This window comes from Rhinatrema bivittatum, chromosome 5 (genome assembly GCF_901001135.1).
Source record: "Rhinatrema bivittatum chromosome 5, aRhiBiv1.1, whole genome shotgun sequence".
In the NCBI taxonomy this organism is placed as follows: domain Eukaryota; kingdom Metazoa; phylum Chordata; class Amphibia; order Gymnophiona; family Rhinatrematidae; genus Rhinatrema; species Rhinatrema bivittatum.
This window is the reverse complement of record NC_042619.1, coordinates 10,068,632-10,090,241: the sequence shown is the minus strand read 5'-3', so window position 1 is coordinate 10,090,241 and position 21,610 is coordinate 10,068,632. Positions and strand designations below refer to the sequence as shown.

Sequence of the window (21,610 nt, the reverse complement as noted above, 5' to 3'; positions counted from 1 at the left end):
TGCCTCCCAGCGAGTTCCCCTGTGCTGATTGGCAGGCGGCAGCAGCAGGAAGCTTTCACCTACAATAAAACCTGCAGCGTAAGCTTCCCATTCTGAGGCTCTGCTCCTCCCAGTCCTCTCACCACTCGAGGAGTGAGACAATGCACATTTCTTCTCTTACAGGAATTATTAGTCCTACAGTGTAAGAGAGGTGCAGTTACATTACAAGTAGGATAATTATCAAACACCTGGCAATACTTGTACAGAGCCAGCAGGAGGCAGTGTGGGATGAAGGAGGCGGGGGTCTTCATTGCATTCTGGAAATGATCAAAATGGGGTGGGGTAAAGCACACAGAGAAAACTCTGCTCCTGCTCTGCTGAGCCCCAGCGCTGGGAGCTCTCCTGATGGACCTCATGCAGAAGGGTTTGTGTTTCAGGTGCCAGTGACCTTTGAGGACATCGCCGTCTATTTCTCCCAGGAGGAGTGGCAGCGTTTAGAAGAAGGGCAGAAGGAGCTGTACAAGGAGGTGATGAAGGAGAATTATGAGACCCTGAGCTCGCTGGGTAAGGGATCATTTTACAGGTTTATTAGCAGTGAATTCTGAGTGTGAGGGCTCCTGGTGTCACCTGGTGAGAACGTGAGAAAGTGAGCCAGGGCTGCAGGGATCACTTTGCTTCCTGTCACCTGTAACCATGCAGCAGATGCAACATGACCAGGGGTAAAAAGCAACACGGGGCTGTGTCAGGGGTTATAGTGAGGGTAGAATGGATGTCACATGGGGCTGTGTCAGGGGTTATAGTGAGGGTAGAATGGATGTCACACGGGGCTGTGTCAGGGGTTATAGTGAGGGTAGAATGGATGTCACACGGGGCTGTGTCAGGGGGGTTACAGTGAGGGTAGAATGGATGTCACTCGGGGCTGTGTCGGGGTTATAGTGAGGGTAGAATGGATGTCACACGGGGCTGTGTCAGGGGTTTATAGTGAGGGTTAAATGGATGTCACACGGGGCTGTGTCAGGGGTTACAGTGAGGGTTAGAATGGATGTCACACGGGCTGTCTCAGGGGTTATAGTGAGGGAAGAATGGATGTCACACGGGGCTGTGTCAGGGGTTATAGTGAGGGTGAATGGTTTGTACACGGGGCTGTGTCAGGGGTTATAGTGAGGGTAGATGGATTGTCACACGGGGCTGTGTCAGGGGTTACAGTGAGGGTAGAATGGATGGCACACGGGGCTGTGTCAGGGGTTACAGTGAGGGTAGAATGGATGTCACACGGGGCTGTGTCAGGGGGTTACAGTGAGGGTAGAATGGATGTCACATGAGGCTGTGTCAGGGGTTATAGTGAGGGTAGAATGGATGTCACACGGGGCTGTGTCAGGGGTTTATAGTGAGGGTAGAATGGATGTCACATGGGGCTGTGTCAGGGGTTATAGTGAGGGTAGAATGGATGTCACATGGGCTGTGTCAGGGGGCTATAGTGAGGGTAGAATGGATGTCACACGGGGCTGTGTCAGGGGTTATAGTGAGGGTAGAATGGATGTCACACGGGGCTGTGTCAGGGGGCTATAGTGAGGGTAGAATGGATGTCACACGGGGCTGTGTCAGGGGGTTATAGTGAGGGTAGAATGGATGTCACACGGGGCTGTGTCAGGGGGCTATAGTGAGGGTAGAATGGATGTCACACGGGGGCTGTGTCAGGGGTTACAGTGAGGGTAGAATCGATGTCACACGGGGCTGTGTCAGGGGTTACAGTGAGCGTAGAATGGATGTCACACGGGGCTGTGTCAGGAGGTTACAGTGAGGGTAGAATGGATGTCACACGGGGCTGTGTCAGGGGTTACAGTGAGGGTAGAATGGATGTCACACGGGGCTGTGTCAGGGGGTTATAGTGAGGGTAGAATGGATGTCACACTGGGGCTGTGTCAGGGGGCTATAGTGAGGGTAGAATGGATGTCACATTGGGGCTGTGTCAGGGGTTATAGTGAGGGTAGAATGGATGTCACACGGGGCTGTGTCAGGGGTTATAGGGAGGGTAGAATGGATGTCACACGGGGCTGTGTCAGGGGTTATAGTGAGGGTAGAATGGATGTCCACACGGGGCTGTGTCAGGAGGTTACAGTGAGGGTAGAATGGATGTCACACGGGGCTGTGTCAGGGGGTTATCAGTGAGGGTAGAATGGATGTCACCACGGGGCTGTGTCAGGGGGGTTATAGTGAGGGTAGAATGGATGTCACACTGGGGCTTGTGTCAGGGGTTATAGTGAGGGTAGAATGGATGTCACGATTGGGCTGTGTCAGGGGTTATAGTGAGGGTAGAAATGGGTGTCACACGGGGCAGTGTCAGGGGTTATAGTGAGGGTAGAATGGATGTCACACGGGGCAGTGTCAGGGGTTATAGTGAGGGTAGAATGGATGTCAGACGGGGCTGTGTCAGGGGTTATAGTGAGGGTAGAATGGATGTCACACGGGGCTGTGTCAGGGGGTTATAGTGAGGGTAGAATGGATGTCACACGGGGCTGTGTCGGGGGTTATAGTGAGGGTAGAATGGATGTCACACGGGGCTGTGTCAGGGGGTATAGTGAGGGTAGAATGGATGTCACACGGGGCTGTGTCAGGGGTTATAGTGAGGGTAGAATGGATGTCACACGGGGCTGTGGTCAGGGGGTTATAGTGAGGGTAGAATGGATGTCACACTGGGCTGTGTCAGGGGTTATAGTGAGGGTAGAATGGATGTCAGACAGGGGCTGTGTCAGGGGTTATAGTGAGGGTAGAATGGATGTCACACGGGGCTGTGTCAGGGGTTATAGTGAGGGTAGAATGGATGTCACACGGGGGCTGTGTCAGGGGTTATAGTGAGGGTAGAATGGATGTCACATTGGGCTGTGTCAGGGGGTTATAGTGAGGGTAGAATGGATGTCACATTGGGCTGTGTCAGGGGGCTATAGTGAGGGTAGAATGGATGTCACACGGGGCTGTGTCAGGGGGTTATAGTGAGGGTAGAATGGATGTCACATTGGGGCTGTGTCAGGGGTTATAGTGAGGGTAGAATGGATGTCACATGGGGCTGTGTCAGGGGTTATAGTGAGGGTAGAATGGATGTCACATGGGGCTGTGTCAGGGGTTATAGTGAGGGTAGAATGGATGTCACATTGGGCTGTGTCAGGGGCTATAGTGAGGGTAGAATGGATGTCACACGGGGCTGTGTCAGGGGTTATAGTGAGGGTAGAATGGATGTCACATGGGGCTGTGTCAGGGGTTATAGTGAGGGTAGAATGGATGTCACATGGGGCTGTGTCAGGGGTTATAGTGAGGGTAGAATGGATGTCACATTGGGCTGTGTCAGGGGGCTATAGTGAGGGTAGAATGGATGTCACATTGGGCTGTGTCAGGGGTTATAGTGAGGGTAGAATGGATGTCAGACGGGGCTGTGTCAGGGGTTATAGGGAGGGTAGAATGGATGTCACACGGGCTGTGTCGGGGGTTATAGTGAGGGTAGAATGGATGTCACACGGGGCTGTGTCAGGGGTTTATAGTGAGGGTAGTATGGATGTCACACGGGGCTGTGTCGGGGGTTATAGTGAGGGTAGAATGGATGTCACACGGGGCTGTGTCAGGGGTTATAGTGAGGGTAGAATGGATGTCACACGGGGCAGTGTCAGGGGTTATAGTGAGGGTAGAATGGATGTCAGACAGGGCTGTGTCAGGGGTTATAGTGAGGGTAGAATGGATGTCACACGGGGCTGTGTCAGGGGTTATAGTGAGGGTAGAATGGATGTCACACGGGGCTGTGTCAGGGGTTATAGTGAGGGTAGAATGGATGTCACATTGGGCTGTGTCAGGGGGTTATATTGAGGGTAGAATGGATGTCACACGGGGCTGTGTCGGGGGTTATAGTGAGGGTAGAATGGATGTCACACGGGGCTGTGTCAGGGGTTATAGTGAGGGTAGAATGGATGTCACACGGGGCTGTGTCAGGGGTTATAGTGAGGGTAGAATGGATGTCACATGGGACTGTGTCAGGGGGTTATAGTGAGGGTAGAATGGATGTCACACGGGGCTGTGTCAGGGCTTATAGTGAGGGTAGAATGGATGTCACACGGGGCTGTGTCAGGGGTTATAGTGAGGGTAGAATGGATGTCACACGGGGCTGTGTCAGGGCTTATAGTGAGGGTAGAATGGATGTCACACGGGGCTTGTCAGGGTTATAGTGAGGGTAGAATGGATGTCACACGGGGCTGTGTCAGGGGCTTATAGTGAGGGGTAGAAGATGGATGTCCACACGGGGCTGTGTCCAGGGGTTATAGTGAGGGTTAGATATGGATGTCACACGGGGCTGTGTCAGGGCTTATAGTGAGGGTAGAATGGATGTCACACGGGGTTGTGTCAGGGGTTATAGTGAGGGTAGAATGGATGTCACACGGGGCTGTGTCAGGGGGTTATAGAGAGGGTAGAATGGATGTCACACGGGGCTGTGTCAGGGGTTATAGTGAGGGTAGAATGGATGTCACACGGGGCTGTGTCAGGGGTTATAGTGAGGGTAGAATGGATGTCACACGGGGCTGGGTCAGGGGTTATAGTGAGGGTAGAATGGATGTCACACGGGGCTGTGTCAGGGGTTATAGTGAGGGTAGAATGGATGTCACACGGGGCTGTGTCAGGGGGTTATAGTGAGGGTAGAATGGATGTCACACGGGGCTGTGTCAGGGGGTTACAGTGAGGGTAGAATGGATGTCACACGGGGCTGTGTCAGGGGGTTATAGTGAGGGTAGAATGGATGTCACACGGGGCTGTGTCAGGGGTTATAGTGAGGGTAGAATGGATGTCACACGGGGCTGTGTCAGGGGTTATAGTGAGGGTAGAATGGATGTCACATGGGCAGGGCCGGTGCAAGGGTATTAGGCACCCTAGGTGAAACGTCAGCTATGCCGCCCCCCCCCCCCCCCCCGCCTCCACACACAATTAACTTACATTGTGCATTAATGAAAATAACGAAGTCTGTATTTATAACAGAACACTTATTTGACATTTTTATGCCATGTAAACCATTGAGATGGTTTGTCTTATCGACGGTATAGAAACTCTTTTATAAATAAATAAATAAAAATAAATAAAATAAACATAAACCAAAGCTATACTTGTTGCTCAAACAAAAAAAGCAGACACATCACATAATATTAAATAATTAAAATGGCAGTCGATCAAGAAAAATAAACTTAAAAAGCCATCTTTACTTACCCCCTCCAGCAGCTCTCTTACTCCTCTTCCATGCAGGCTGTAGTACACACCAGAAGCAGCAGTAGAGGCTAAGCTCTATACTCATGGTCCTCTTCCTTAGGGCCCATGTCTCTCACACACACACCATACCAGTCATGCCCCCATGACCAGTTTCTGTCTCTCACACACCAATCATCTCCCAAACAGTCTTTGGCACACACACCAGTCACCTTCCCGAACAGTTTCTCTCATGCCATACACACACACACAGGCTTCCCACTCCCGTGTTCTACTTACATATATGGGCTTCTCACTCTCATAATCACTTTCTCTTTCTCACACACACTCACCAGTCTCTCACTCCCATGCTTGTTCTCTCCACATGCACAGGCTTCTCATTCCCATAATCACTTTCTCTTTCTCACACACATACCCAGAGTTCTCACTTCCATGCTTTTTCTCTCTTTCACACACACACACACATCAGTCACATCCCTGACTGTCTCACACTCTCACACATCAGTCATCTCTCTGAGCTGTCACTTTCATTGTATCTCACATGTACACATACATCAGCTCTCTGACCAGTTTCTCTCAATCACACACACATGCTCTCGATCAAATACATTCTCTCACTTACACACAGGCTCTCAATCACACACAGGCTAGCTGGCTGCTTCTCTCTCTTTCTCTCACTCACTTCCCCCCCCCCCCCCCCCCCCCCCCCGAGAACAAATGGTAGCTGCCGCAGCCTCCTCCAGCCCCCACAGGCCAAGAAGGAAGAATCCCATCGGCCGCAGGAGGCTCGTGCTGCTGACTCCTTTCCCGATTACCGGCTGCTTCAATTGCTCAGGGGCCGATGCTGCTGTCGCCGCTATTTTTTTCATGCGGCACGGCTCTTTCTCCTTCCCGCCAGTGGCGTAGCCAGAATTGATTTTTTGGGTGGGCACAAGGTTAACATGGGTGGGCTGTAGGCATGCAGGTCTACTAGTTGGTTTTTTACTGATAAATAATGCCAAATTATGCAGCATAGCATTCACATCTACGCCTAAGTATGAGGTTTACTTAATGATACAAACATAATTCACGGTGATTTGTGGGACTTTAGCCTTCTTATTATTACGATTTTATACACGGCTCCTACCTGTCCATAAATTTTGAGAGAGCGGTTGTGTTGCTTATATTTAAATTGCTAACATCTCAAAATATAGATATATATTTTTACCTTTGTTGTCTGATCTTTGTATTTTTCTAATCAGTTGGTCCTGGTCTCTTTTTCCCATTTTTTCCCATATAGCTCATTTCCTAATTCCTTTTCAGTGTCTTTCTTCTATTACTGTCTTCTTCCCTTCCACACACACACACACACACACACACATACACGCTTTCTCTCACAGACTCCCCCTCACACACTCAAGCTCTCACTCTCATATGCTCTCCCCCCCCCCCCCCACAAGCTCACATTCAAGTTCTCACTTTCTCACCCCTCCCCAGGCTTATATTCTTATGCACACACAGACGCACATCCAGGCACCCATTCTCACCCACACACATAAACCCAGACTCCCATTCTCACCCACAAACCCATGCTCCCAGTCTCACCCACACATATTCAAGCTCCCATTCTCATCCATACATATACACATTTAAGGTACTATTCTCACCCACACATACACACATTCAAGCACCCATTCTTATCCACATATTCAAGCTTCCATTCTCACCCACCCACAAACCCAGGCTCCCATTCTCAACCACACATACACACATTCGAGCTCCCATTCACCCACATATTCAAGCTTCCATTCTCACCCACCCACAAACCCAGGCTCCCATTCTCAACCACACATACACACATTCGAGCTCCCATTCACCCACATATTCAAGCTTCCATTCTCACCCACATACACACCCAGGCTCCAGTTTTCACCCACGCACACTCCCATTCTCATCTACACTGTTATAATATGTTATAATTGTTTTTTTTGTTTTTTTGTTTGTTTTTTTTTGGTTACCATGTTATAATGTAAAATAGGGCGGACTACGCCCTATTCTCTTGGTTATCTGGAAACCGATGTGATATCTCGATTGAATGTCGGTATATAAAAGAAATAAATAAATAAAATAAATAAATACACACACACATTCAAGCACGTGCACAGCTTCCGCTTTCTCCCCCAAAGCAGGAAGATCAGCTGCCTCTCCTGCTGCCACCGGACTCCTGCTATCTTCGGGCGTCCGAACTTCCTGTCGGGGGGGGGGGGGGGGGGAGCGGAAGCGCAGCGCACAACGTCCGCTTCCTCCCTCCCCCCCCAAGCAGGAAGATCGGCGGGCAATACGGCCCGACGCCCGAAGATAGCAGGAGAACGGGTGGCAGCAGGAGAGGCAGCTGATCTTCCTGCTTTGGGGGGAGGAAGCGGAAGCTGCGCGCGGCGTTTCCGCTCCCCCCCCCCCCCCCCCGAACAGGAAGACCGGTTGGCCATACGGCCGCAGCAGCGCTTCCCCGTGTGTGCCGTGATGGCGCGCGAGGCGTGGGTTCTCTTGTTCGCTGTCGCGGGGATGGGATCCCGCGACAGCCTTGCAGTTCCGGTGCCAGTTGGGTGGGCCTGGGTCTAAGTTGGGTGGGCCTGGGTCTAAGTTGGGTGGGCAGGTGGCGTAGCCACGGGTGGCGTAGCCACCCGTGGCTACGCCACTGCTTCCCGCTCATCACTTCCTGTTCCGGGTCAGGGGGGGGGTGGGAAGAAGAAAAGGGCAGCCGCGGATGCAACAGCTTTTTTTTTTTTGCACCGCGGGGCAGGGGCGGGCTGCCGGCAGCGGCTCTTTTATTTTTACCGGGGCAGTGCCGCCCCCGGGAAGCTGGCGCCCTAGGCGACCGCCTAGTTCGCCTAGTGCTTCCGCCGGCCCTGCACATGGGGCTGTGTCAGAGGATTAGTAATTAGTCTGCAGCCTAAGGTCCAGTGGACTTTAGTTGGAGAGCACAGGCCGAGACCCTGAGGACATCCTCTTTGTAAACGTTACCTTTTCAGTCTCTTTAACCCCAGGCAGCACAAGCGCAGGACCATTTGCGGATGGTAGATTAGGGTTTGGATAAACAACTTGCTCCCTCATCCTGGGTCACCTTATACGTCAGGGCCTGGATCTTAAGTTCCACCTTTTCCCTAATGGGGAGCAGTGTAATTCATTTAAATGTGGACTGGCACTGAGTCGTCTTGGGTATCTGAAAACCAACCTAGCTGCCATGTTCTGTATTACCCGGAGCTGTTGATTGTTCTTTCCTGTCACCCTCATCATGACCGCTTTACAATAATCAAACTTATATGGATCACTGCTGTGCAACTGATATTCTCGTGTACATAGGAACGTAAGAGGTTGCCCTACTGGGTCAGATTGAGGATCCATCAAGCCCAGGATCCTGTTTCCAACAGAGGCCAAACCAGGCCACAAGAACCTGGCAATTACCCAAACACTAAGTCTGTCCCATGCTACTGATGCAATTAATAGCAGTGGCTATTCCCTAAGTAAACTTGATTAATAGCAGGTAATGGACTTCTCCTCCAAGAACTTATCCAAACCTTTTTTAAACCCAGCTAAGTTATCTGCCTTAACCATATCCTCTGGCAGTGAATTCCAGAATTTAATTGTGCATTGAGTGAAAAAGAATTTTCTCCCATAGTATAAAACATATATCGCCTCATTGATTCTAATAAAATCTTGCAGTAACACAAAAAGATAACAGAAGAGGAGCCTGTGGAAGCAAAGCCCGGCCGATGCTAAATAAAGCCAGTATGACCAGCTGTAAGCATGGTCAAACCTCAGTATAGCATGGATTGACTATAAGAAGGCCTTTGACAGCATCCCGCACTCCTGGATAGTAAATTGCCTTGAAATACACAAAGTGAATCCTGTACTGATAGAGGGGACAGAAGAAGGGTAAACCATGTTCTCCCCACAGTGACCTGGGTTAGCAGCGCTGGGCACCCGTTTCTACCCCTGAGCTCAGCACTCCCTCCATTCTCCCCCACCCCCCCCGGCTGCCAGCATGGTTTAATGGTAAGGTAAGGAAGGCAGTACAAGCTAAACGGGCATCGTTCAGATAACGAGAAGCAGAGCTAAATGATGAAAAAAGGCGCGAGCAATAGCGTAAGTACTGGGAAGTTAGATGCAAAATGGTAGTGGGACGGGCCAAGGCAGAGCTTGAGAGAAAACAAATACTTTTTAAAAATACTTATACATCAAGATACCTTGAGAAACGGAGAAAAGCGCAGAGGAAGAACAGCACAGGGGGTTGGGGGCAGTTCTAAGCCACCCCTCGCTGGGAGTACTTCACCCCTGTTCTTTTCCCCCCCGTGGAGCGCAACTGTGCCATCGGTGATAGAGGACTCTTGGCCGTCAAATTAGCTCTGCAAGAGTGGTGCCATTTATCTGAAGGAGCCGCACGTCGTATCACAATACGCGCAGCTCAGAAAAATCTTAGCAATTGAACCCGAGGCAGGCCCGCTGGTCCCTGTTTTATGCCCACTTTGACTTCAAGCTGCCAGCCCTGGCTCAACCTGAGGGGAACGTGGGCTGGCATAGGGTGAAGCTCCAGTTGGGGCTCTGCCTGATCCAGCTCTGCCTGCTGATGGCGGAGACCTCCAGGGCTCCAACCTGCAGGTGGCGCCAACTCCAAAGGTCCACGCCCGCAGCCAAAATGAATACCTGATTTATCCGGTGGTATTTTGGCCACGCCCCTATATTTCTGCTTTCTTATCCAGCTAGATGGTGCTGCTCAGCTAAGGTATTGGGATAAGTCACGGCTACTAAAAATACCTGGTAGCCGGATAAGTGCTATTTAAGTAGCGCCTAGGTTTTTGAATATCAACTTCTAAGTTGTTATCCTTTGTGATATCTTGTGCTTCAGAACACAGCTTGCACTCAGCTGGTAGTTCCCCGCCGCAGTATCCTGCGATTCTCTTAAATAACACACTTTGCTCGGGATGCTCCAGTATCCTCATCCACAGCTCTACCCCTCACTGTCCAACAGTTCTCTCTCCTTTCCCCTGTCAGTTTTCTCACTCCTAAATCCCATGATGGGGGGCAGGCGGAGATAACTATCACTGGTGGTTCATGCTTGCCTTATGCACATTATAGTTCATGTGCAATTTAATGTCCAAATTGTTCCTGGGTCAGGCCGCGAGTCTGTCAGCGTGACTCGAGTTTGTCTGGCTCTGAGCGTCCGGTCCCCACCCAGGTACGTGCGAGAGCCATCTGCCCCTGGCTGCCATGAAAGGCCTAGGCCTGACATCCAGTGTTCAAAACTCTTAATACTTTTGCTTGTCCGCACTGCGACCAGCCCTGCAGGAAAACAAGTTCAGGGCCCTTGCAAGGCTTGGACCCTGCATAGGGTGTGCTGCCAACCTCCCCTGTGGCAGCTTTACACAGTCACAAATGCCGGGGTTGCGGGTATTTTCTCCTGCAGTGTCCCTCCCCCACGCTGCAGGTAAGGAATAAAGATGTGAGATGCACCTGAGGACCGAGGATGGCCGGGGACAGATGGAAAGGAAGGAATGTCAGACGGAGCTGATAATGGCTGAAGACGATGGTCAGATAGAAATTGGTCTCTCCCCACTGACTCTCTCTCCTCTACCTCAAGAGCCATTCAGTTCAAGCCACAACCGAAGGCTGAACAGTGACCTCCCCAAAACGAGACACTGAGAGCGCTGCTTCATAGGAGGCACTGCCAGGGCATTACGGTTTGCGGAAGAGGATGGGGGGAGGTGGGAGAGAGACAGAAATGAGTCCAGTTCTTGCCCATGGAGAAGCCCCTGAGCTCATTAGATCACAAGAATTGTTTCAGACCAAGGTCTCTCGAGCCCGGCATCCTGTTTCCAACAGCGGCCAATCCAGCTCTCGTGTACCTGGCAGATCCCATAAAGCAGATCTAATTCCTGTTACTCACTTCCAGGGTCCAACCTCATCCCATAAAGAGGGTTTACATGGTTTCTGGCAGTCACACAGGACCTCTGAGCTGTGCCTCATTAACCGAGCGTTGGAATAATATTGTCATTCAGATCAGTGAATATTTCTGTACTGCAGATGTTTCTAAGTCTGAATCTGTGCTAATCACAGCCAGGGTAATAATGCACTTATCTCATCCCTGGAGCAGGCTCTCTGACTGTCACCCCGGATATTATATCCCACATTGAGCGAGGGGAAGAGCCGTACATCAGGGAGGAGCCGGGATCAGAGGAAGGAGAAAGCAGCTGCTCAGGTGAGTCCAGGAATAAGAGGGACGGGAGCTGCAGAGACCCCTTCACAAGCCCCTCTGGGGATCTCTTTAATCACTGAGCTGGTTCTGATCTCCCTGCGTATCTTGTACAAGCCTCACTGCTTACACTGCTCTCGCTGTGGCCTTCACCCTTCTTTACACTCCCCTCACTCCCAGCTGTCAGCCTTACAAGCTGGGACCCCCTGCGAGCTATTACTTCTCTTTTAGTCACCACCTCCCTGCTATATCACAACCTAAGGATCCACCTCGTGCTTTTTCCACTGCCCTCTCTTTGGAGCCAGTTGGGTAACCTTTCTATTTTTAGGAGAGCTTGATCCAGTCCTGGTTTTATCCCATTGCATGCCTGCTCAGTATAAAGCTCCGTGTGTTTCTATTTTACTCTGCACAGGAACAGGAAGTGCTTTAGCCACCTCTCCTGGTCACTGTTTTAGGTCGGGTCCCATGATCAGAGGTTCTGTGCTGGAGTCAGGAATCTCCCAGTGGGGAATTCTCTCCATCATTAATTGAAAATCCTTTCTTCCCTTCTCACCCTGACTTCCCCTTACATCAGAGCCCTTCACGTCTCTGGGGCATCTTCAGCAAACAGAATAATGACTTTGTGTTTACTTTTTATGTAGGAAATGAGGATCCCAGAAACAGTAATCCAGAGAGACATCACCGGGAGCTCACAGAGAATCTGAAAGCAAAGAAAAGTCTATCAGTGCAACAAAGATTAGATGTTTCTTCATGTGCTGACTGGGGAAAAAATTGCATCTCAGAAAAGAAGCAAAAGAATTCAACAGGAGGCTCAGCCATCAATTATAATGTGTGTGAGGAAAGTGCCTGTAATATCACAGGTACACGGGAAGAGCAGAGAAACCAGAGAACAGAACAAAGATGTGCCTGTGATGCATGTGAGATTCACCTCAGGGATCCTGTAACTCTGGAATCACAAGAGGAGAGATCGTCTACATCTACAGACCATGGGAAAACCTTCAGTCTGGAGGGAGAGCTAAAGGAAGAAGAGAGAACACACACTGGAGAGGAACTTTTTCCATCTGCTGAATGCAGGAATGTTTTCAACAACAAAGGAGCTCTTGTCCAACAATATGAAATCCATACAGGAGACAGAACATTTCCATGTACTGAATGTGATAAAAGTTTAATTACAAAACCAAGCCGAACATTTCATAAAAAAAAGCACACTGGGGAGAGAGCATTTGGATGTACGGAGTGTAGTAAAAGCTTTATTCGAAAGACAGACCTCATAAAGCATCAGAAAATCCACACGGGAGAGAGACCATTTTCATGTACAGAGTGTAGAAAAAGCTTTAATCGGAAGACACATCTCAAAAGTCATCAGAAAATCCATACAGGGGAGAGACCATTTTCATGTACGGAGTGTAGTAAAACCTTCAAGTGCAAGACAGCCCTCAGAAACCACCAGAAAATTCACACAGGGGAGAGACCATTTAAATGCATTGACTGTAGTAAAACCTTCACTTGGAAGAGAAACCTGCGAATACACCAGAAAATCCATACAGGGGAAAGACCATTTTCATGTATTGAGTGTAGTAAAAGGTTTATTTCTAAGGCAGAGCTCATAAATCATCAGAAAATCCACATATGTGAGAGATCGTTTTCATGTATTGAGTGCAGTAAAACCTTCAAGTGGAAGACAAACCTCATAAACCATCAGAAAATCCACAAAGAGGAGAGACCATTTTCATGTCCTGAGTGTAGTAAAACCTTCAAGTGGAAGGCAATCCTCATAAACCATCAGAAAATCCACACAGGTGAGAGATATTTTTCATGTACTGAGTGTAGTAAAACCTTCAAGTGGAAGACAGAACTTATAAACCATCAAAAAATCCACACAGGAGAGAGACCTTTTTCATGTACTGAGTGTAGGAAAACCTTTAAGTGGAAGACAGCCCTCAGAAACCACCAGAAAATTCACACAGGAGAGAGACCATTTAAATGCACTGAGTGTAGTAAAACCTTCACTTGGAAGAGAAACCTCCTAACCCACCAGAAGATCCACACAGGGGAGAGACCATTTTCATGCATGGAATGTGATAAAACCTTCATACAGAAGACAAGTCTTACAAATCACCAGAAAATCCACACTGGGGATAGACAATTTAAATGCGCTAAGTGTAATAAATCCTTTAAGTGCAAGACAGACCTCCAAGATCACAAGAAAATGCACACTGGAGAGAGAACATTTTCATTTATAGAATGTGGTAGAAGCTTCACACTGAAGACATCTCTTACAAATCATCAGAAAATCCACACTGAGGAGAAAATATTTTCATGTATAGAATGTAGTAGAAGGTTCACACGGAAGACAAATCTTACAAATCACCAGAAAATCCACACAGGTGAAAAACCATTTTCATGTATTGAATGTGGTAGAAGCTTTACACAGAAAGCAAGCCTTACAAAACACCATAAAGTCCACACTGGGGAGAAACCATTTTCATGTATAGATTGTGGTAGAAGCTTCGCACAGAAAACAAATCTTACAAATCACCAGAAGATCCACACTGGTGAAAAACCATTTTCATGTAGAGAATGTAGTAAAAGCTTCATACAGAAGACAAATCTTAAAAGTCACCAAAAGATCCACATTGGTGAGAAACCATTTTCATGTATAGAATGTGGTAGAAGCTTCACACTGAAAGGTAGTCTTACAAAACACCAGAAAATCCACACTGGGGAGAAACCATTTTCATGTTTAGCATGTGGTAAAAGTTTTGCACATAACACAAATCTTACAAACCACCAGAAGATCCACACTGGGGAGAAACCATTTCCATGTATAGAGTGTGGTAGAAGTTTCATAAGGAAGCAGAGTCTTAAAAATCACCAGAAAATCCACACTGGGGAGTGAACATAGTTTTGTACTGCATATAGTAAGCTTTAATCCAAAAACAAACCTCAGAAAACAAGGAAGAGTCAAATAATGACCTCAAAATCTATCAACCAATGACCTGCTTGCCTACAATCTATAAGCTGCTCACTGCAATTGATGGAGACAGAATACATAACCGATTCTAATAACATTTTGACAATAGAACAGAAAGGGAACAAAAGAGGAGTCTATGGAAGCAAAGATCAGCTGATGCCAAATAAAGCCATTATGACCAGCTGGATGCAGAGTCAAACCTCAGTATAGCATGGGTTGACTATAGGAAGGCCTTTGATAGCATCCCACACTCTTGGATAGTAAATTGTCTTGAAATATACAAAGTGAATCCTGTACTGATCCCCATGAAAAAGTGGCAGACTACACTCCGCCTGAGTTATGAGGATGGACAATATGTCATCCCCAATAGTAAGGTCCAGCGAGGAATATTTCAGGGAGATTCCCTGTCACCACTTTGACATTCTATGGCATTAATCCCACTGAGTGCTCTCATTAACTCCTTGGGATATGGAATTAGTGTAATTCTAGAGCGACCAGTCCCCTATCAAGGATATCTCTCTTACTATTTGTTGATGATCTGAAACTCTGCAGTTCTTGTGATCAAGGACTTAACACCCTGAACATAACTCCTCAAGAAACCTACGTTCCAACAACTCAAACTACTTATTAATCCCCACTGTCAAAGATGCTCATCTAACAACAACAAGAGAGAGAGCCTTCTCCCTCGCCTCCCCTAATCTTTGGAACACTCTACCTGAAGAGCTAAGATCTCAACACAGTTTAAAAACCTTCAAAAAAGACCTAAAAACTTTACTGTTTCGTAAAGTCTTCATGGACCCCCAAGCATCTACTCACACTAACTATCAAATGAACTCATAACCCTAATTCTCTACCGAACTCACCTCCCTACACTTTCAACCTTATTTCTTCAGAGACTTATTTGGTTATGTTTATTACTGTAATTACAATGTTATGATATCTCAAATCATCCATGTTAAAAAAAAAAAATAATAATAATTCTGTTCACTTTGTAAACCGTTATGATGGCTTTCCGAATAACGGTATATAAAACTCTTCAAATAAATAAATGCTCATTTAGCAGAACAGCTCAGTGTGGTGAAGTTTCTCAGATGACAACAGGATGATATTTGGCTTGGACAAATGTGCTAAGGCAACTTTCCTTAAAGAAAACTTAAGCAAAACTGAAAACAACTCTCTGACTGCAGATTGCAATATAAAAAAACTGGAGCAGGAAGGATTATAAAAAATACCTAGGAGCAGAGGAAGGTGGAAAAATTCAGTATAAAGTATTGAGAGAAGAGATCAGTAACGAGCACTATAGGAGGGTGAAGCTGATATTGAAGACTGCATGAACTGTATGCAATAAGATACAAGCTGTTAACCAGCTGACCATCAGGTTTGGAATAGTAAACTGACTTCCCTGTACGTACCAGGATCAGTCCAGGCCACCTGGGTTGTGACTCCGCACCAGCAGGTGGAGACAGAGCAAGACTTGTCGGACTCAGTCATATTTATTTATTTATTTATTTATTTATTTATTTAAAGCTTTTTTTATACCGGCATTCATGATAAAATCATATCATGCCGGTTTACAGGAAACAGGGGAGTGATAACATTGAACGAAAAATGGTGTTGATAGGTAGATAAGAAAGTAACAATAAAACAAGGGAAATTAGAACTTGGAGAATATATGATATATTCAATATATGACAATGTGCCAGTCACAGCCCCTCAGTCTTACTCTGTCTCCAGTGGATGGTGCAGGTGCAGTCACAGCCCCTGGTTCCCTGGGTTCTTGGTTGTCCAGGTTGTTTTGATTTGTGTAAAAAAAAAAAAAAAAAAAAAAAAAAAGATAAGAAGTAGAAAGTTAGAGAGTTTTTTCCCTCTATTGAGAGGATAGATCTCCGCTGGTCCTGCCTCCCAGGGGGGTTTGGAAGGTTCCGAGGGGACCATCCCCCCCCCCTGGTTGAGGCCGCTGCTAGGGTCGAGGACCCGCCTAGGGAAGTAGCAGCGTCGGGGGTGACACCGGGGAGCCCGGTTCACTCACCCCCGCTGGAGCAGGAGCCTCAGGACCGGGGACAGCGGCAGTTTAAACAACAACAAAAAAAGTTGCCTGTGTTTTGTTTTGCGCCGCAGCTTTTTCTTCGCGCCGGCTCTCCGTTGCTTCGGGGGGGGGGCCGTTTTCGTCGCGCGGCTTGGGCTGTAATTAATTTAGAGAAAAAAAAAATTTAACTTGTGTTGATCTGTCCCGATCGCGGCCGCATGCCGAGGGGCTCCGTCTGCCGCGCGTGCGGCTCGGCGCGCTCGCGCCTCTCCCGCCAACGGCGTCTGCGCTGTCTGTGTCGCCGGGGGCGAGGGTCCGTCTGGGGTCAGTCGGGAGGGCCGATCCCGGGCGTCGCGTTCGCCGCCGTGCGACTCCACTGCTGCCGACGGCCCGGGGGGACCCGTTCCCGCTTGGCGCGGGAGTGGCGGCCATCTTGGCCACAGGCAGAGAAGTCACGCGGGAGGCAGCAGGAGATGGCGGCTTGCCTCCCGCGCTCTCTCCGCAGCAGCAACCCTCGGGGGGCGCCTCCGGGGGGGGGGGGGGGGGGCTGGGTCCCCAGCAGAGTCCGGGTCCGAAGGGGAATCCGCGGGCTCCGGGTCCTCCTGTTGGTCTGATTTTGCGCTCCTGTTGCGCAAGATTTTAAAGTATAAACGCCGCAAAAGAAAGCCAGGGAAGGCGAAGGGATCAGGCAGGTCAGCTGGATCCCGGAAGAGGAGATCCACGGCGGGCCCTGAGGGTGACGCAACGAGGCGGAAGCGCCCTGTGCGTGGGATTCCGCAGGACACGGAGATGTTTTCTGCTACGTTTCTGCCAGACAGGCAGATGCCACAACTCGATAGAAATGCTGTCTTAGCTATAGAGTTACAGGTCAGGAGTTGTTACAGAAGTTATGTTTAGATATTTCAGGCTCATACATAGCATTTGCATACAAAGCGAGAGTGAATTTACATACAGAGTGCAAGCGAATTAACATATAGCCATTCAGATTATTTTTTTTTAGTAAAAGCCAGTCACAGAAATATTTTGACAATTATGTAACCCAGTTCTTGGCCTAAAAATTAAGAACATAAGAAGTTGCTATACTGGGTCCATTAAGTCCAGCATCCTGTTTCCAACAGTGGCCAATCCTGGTTATAAATATCTGGCAAGTACCCAAACATTAAACAGATCCCATGCTACTAAAGCCAGTAATAAGCAGTGGCTTTCCTTAAGTCAACTTTTTTAATAGCAGTTTATGGACTTCTCCAGGAACTTATTCAACCCTTTTTTAAACCCAGCTACACTAATTTCCTTAACCACATCCTCTGGAGCAGAATTTCAAAGCTTAATTGTGCACTGATTGAAAAATATTTTTTTCTGATTTGTTTTAAATGTGCTACTAGCTAACTTCATGGAGTGCCTTCTAGTCTTTATATTATCTGAAAGAATAAATAACCAATTCACATTTACCCGTCCTAGTCCTCATGATTTTATACACCTCTTTCACATCCCGTCTTAGCTGTTTCTTCTCCAGTCTGAACAGCCCTAACCCTTTAACCTTTCCTCATAGGGGAGCATTTCCATGCTCTTTATCATTTTTGGTCGCTGTGTTTTGCGCAGGTTTGCAAAATCCCTCAGGTAATTCCAAACACCTATGCTGAGGATTCAAGGGTGAGCTCTTGCAGTCAATAATGTGTCTGCTTTTGAGAACCCAGCATGCAGCTATCTACCCTCCCCATGTTTCCTGTCTGTTATATTCCGATTTAAATAGCAATAATACTCAGAGAGGGTAATTATAGGTGAAAAGTGGGATCTCATTGGGCTGCCTCCATCATCAGAGGGGGATCTCACTGGGCTCCCTGCATCATCAGAGGGGATCTCAGTTAATTTCAGAAGTTACTTGAATGCGGCTCCACTTTGAGGGGCTCCATGTGATTCTCTGCCCACCTTCCCTTTGTTTCACAGTTTGGAAGAGAGACCGGTGGGGCTTTCACTGTTTCCCCAGCTCTTCTTCTGTGCCTAGGATTCCTCTCTGGGTTGGCATTGCCTGCTCTGTGGATGCATTTGGGGCTGAGGTGAGGTCTCTGCTCCCTATAGTTTCTGTGGGAGGATCTGTAGCAGCCCAGCTTGTTCTGCTTCCCAGTCTGCACCTCCCTCCCCACTCCCCTCCCCCTCTGTCATCAGTGAGCACCTCCCTCCCCACTCTCCTCCCCCTCTGTCATCAGTGAGCACCTCCCTCCCCACTCTCCTCCCCTCTCTGTCATCAGTGACCACCTCCCTCCCCACTCTCCTCCCCCTCTGTCATCAGTGAGCACCTCCCTCCCCACTCTCCTCCCCCTCTGACATCAGTGAGCACCTCCCTCCCCACTCTCCTCCCCCTCTGTCATCAGTGAGCGCCTCCCTCCCCACTCTCCTCCCCCTCTGTCATCAGTGAGCGCCTCCCTCCCCACTCTCCTCCCCTTCTGTCATCAGTGAGCGCCTCCCTCCCCACTCTCCTCCCCTTCTGTCATCAGTGGGCGCCGGCAGGAGGAGGAGGAGGAGCTGCTCTGCTGTAGGGAAAGAGCCCGGCAAGGAAGGGAGGAAAGAGACTTTCTCTCCTGCAAGAGAGGAGCCCCCAAGGCGTTTCTAATCTGCTTCAGGGACCCCCAGAGAGAGGAGAATGCCTGCAGGAGCTGCTGCTCAGGTAGGAGATTGCAGGCACTGCAGAGGCAGACCGGGCTTTAATAGCACCAGACCAGAGCTGGGCTTTGGGCTCCCTGTGTGAGAAATTGTTACTCAGGATCCAGCACTTGAGATTGCAGGCACTGCAGAGGCAGACCGGGCTTTAATAGCACCAGACCAGAGCTGGGCTTTGGGCTCCCTGTGAGAGAAATTGTTACTCAGGATCCAGCACTTGAGATTGCAGGCACTGCAGAGGCAGACCGGGCTTTAATAGCACCAGACCAGAGCTGGGCTTTGGGCTCCCTGTGTGAGAAATTGTTACTCAGGGATCCAGCACTTGAGATTGCAGGCACTGCAGAGGCAGACCGGGCTTTAATAGCACCAGACCAGAGCTGGGCTTTGGGCTCCCTGTGTGAGAAATTGTTACTCAGGGATCCAGCACTTGAGATTGCAGGCACTGCAGAGGCAGACCGGGCTTTAATAGCACCAGACCAGAGCGGGGCTTTGGGCTCCCTGTGTGAGAAATTGTTACTCAGGGATCCAGCCCTTGAAATTGCAGGCACTGCAGAGGCAGACCGGGCTTTAATAGCACCAGACCAGAGCTGGGCTTTGGGCTCCCTGTTTGAGAAATTGTTACTCAGGGATCCAGCACTTGAGATTGCAGGCAGTGCAGAGGCAGACCGGGCTTTAATAGCACCAGACCAGAGCTGGGCTTTGGGCTCCCTGTTTGAGAAATTGTTACTCAGGGATCCCGCACTTGAGATTGCAGGCAGTGCAGAGGCAGACCGGGCTTTAATAGCACCAGACCAGAGCTGGGCTTTGGGCTCCCTGTGTGAGAAATTGTTACTCAGGATCCAGCACTTGAGATTGCAGGCAGTGCAGAGGCAGACCGGGCTTTAATAGCACCAGACCAGAGCTGGGCTTTGGGCTCCCTGTGTGAGAAATTGTTACTCAGGATCCAGCACTTGAGATTGCAGGCACTGCAGAGGCAGACCGGGCTTTAATAGCACCAGACCAGAGCTGGGCTTTGGGCTCCCTGTGTGAGAAATTGTTACTCAGGATCCAGCACTTGAGATTGCAGGCACTGCAGAGGCAGACCGGGCTTTAATAGCACCAGACCAGAGCTGGGCTTTGGGCTCCCTGTGTGAGAAATTGTTACTCAGGGATCCAGCACTTGAGATTGCAGGCACTGCAGAGGCAGACCGGGCTTTAATAGCACCAGACCAGAGCTGGGCTTTGGGCTCCCTGGGTGAGAAATTGTTACTCAGGATCCAGCACTTGAGATTGCAGGCACTGCAGAGGCAGACCGGGCTTTAATAGCACCAGACCAGAGCTGGGCTTTGGGCTCCCTGTGTGAGAAATTGTTACTCAGGATCCAGCACTTGAGATTGCAGGCAGTGCAGAGGCAGACCGGACTTTAATAGCACCAGACCAGAGCTGGGCTTTGGGCTCCCTGTGTGAGAAATTGTTACTCAGGATCCAGCACTTGAGATTGCAGGCAGTGCAGAGGCAGACCGGGCTTTAATAGCACCAGACCAGAGCTGGGCTTTGGGCTCCCTGTGTGAGAAATTGTTACTCAGGATCCAGCACTTGAGATTGCAGGCACTGCAGAGGCAGACCGGGCTTTAATAGCACCAGACCAGAGCTGGGCTTTGGGCTCCCTGGGTGAGAAATTGTTACTCAGGGATCCAGCACTTGAGATTGCAGGCAGTGCAGAGGCAGACCAGGTTTTAATAGCACCAGACCAGAGCTGGGCTTGGGGCTCCCTGTGTGAGAAATTGTTACTCAGGATCCAGCACTTGAGATTGCAGGCAGGGCAGAGGCAGACCGGGCTTTAATAGCACCAGACCAGAGCTGGGCTTGGGGCTCCCTGTGTGAGAAATTGTTACTCAGGATCCAGCACTTGAGATTGCAGGCAGTGCAGAGGCAGACCGGGCTTTAATAGCACCAGACCAGAGCTGGGCTTTGGGCTCCCTGTGAGAGAAATTGTTACTCAGGGATCCAGCACTTGAGATTGCAGGCAGTGCAGAGGCAGACCGGGCTTTAATAGCAGCAGACCAGAGCTGGGCTTTGGGCTCCCTGTGAGAGAAATTGTTACTCAGGGACCTAGACCTTGAGATTGCAGGCACTGCAGAGGCAGACCGGGCTTTAATAGCAGCAGACCAGAGCTGGGCTTGGGGCTCCCTGTGTGAGAAATTGTTACTCAGGGATCCAGCACTTGAGATTGCAGGCACTGCAGAGGCAGACCTGGCTTTAATAGCAGCAGACCAGAGCTGGGCTTGGGGCTCCCTGTGTGAGAAATTGTTACTCAGGATCCAGCACTTGAGATTGCAGGCACTGCAGAGGCAGACCTGGCTTTAATAGCACCAGACCAGAGCTGGGCTTTGGGCTCCCTGTGTGAGAAATTGTTACTCAGGGATCCAGCACTTGAGATTGCAGGCACTGCAGAGGCAGACCGGGCTTTAATAGCAGCAGACCAGAGCTGGGCTTGGGGCTCCCTGTGTGAGAAATTGTTACTCAGGATCCAGCACTT

The 21,610-nt window shown here is 49.3% G+C and overlaps 1 protein-coding gene across 1 annotated transcript; it reads left to right on the top strand.

Moving 5' to 3' along the window:
- Positions 1-488: 488 nt before the first annotated feature.
- On the top strand, positions 489-15,468 carry LOC115091795 (oocyte zinc finger protein XlCOF6-like). The gene is made up of 3 exons (XM_029602008.1): positions 489-543; positions 11,339-11,443; positions 12,079-15,468. The coding sequence occupies exons 1-3, from the start codon at positions 510-512 to the stop codon at positions 14,334-14,336; spliced, it is 2,397 nt and encodes a 798-aa protein (XP_029457868.1). The 5' UTR covers positions 489-509; the 3' UTR covers positions 14,337-15,468.
- The last annotated feature ends 6,142 nt before the right edge of the window (positions 15,469-21,610 follow it).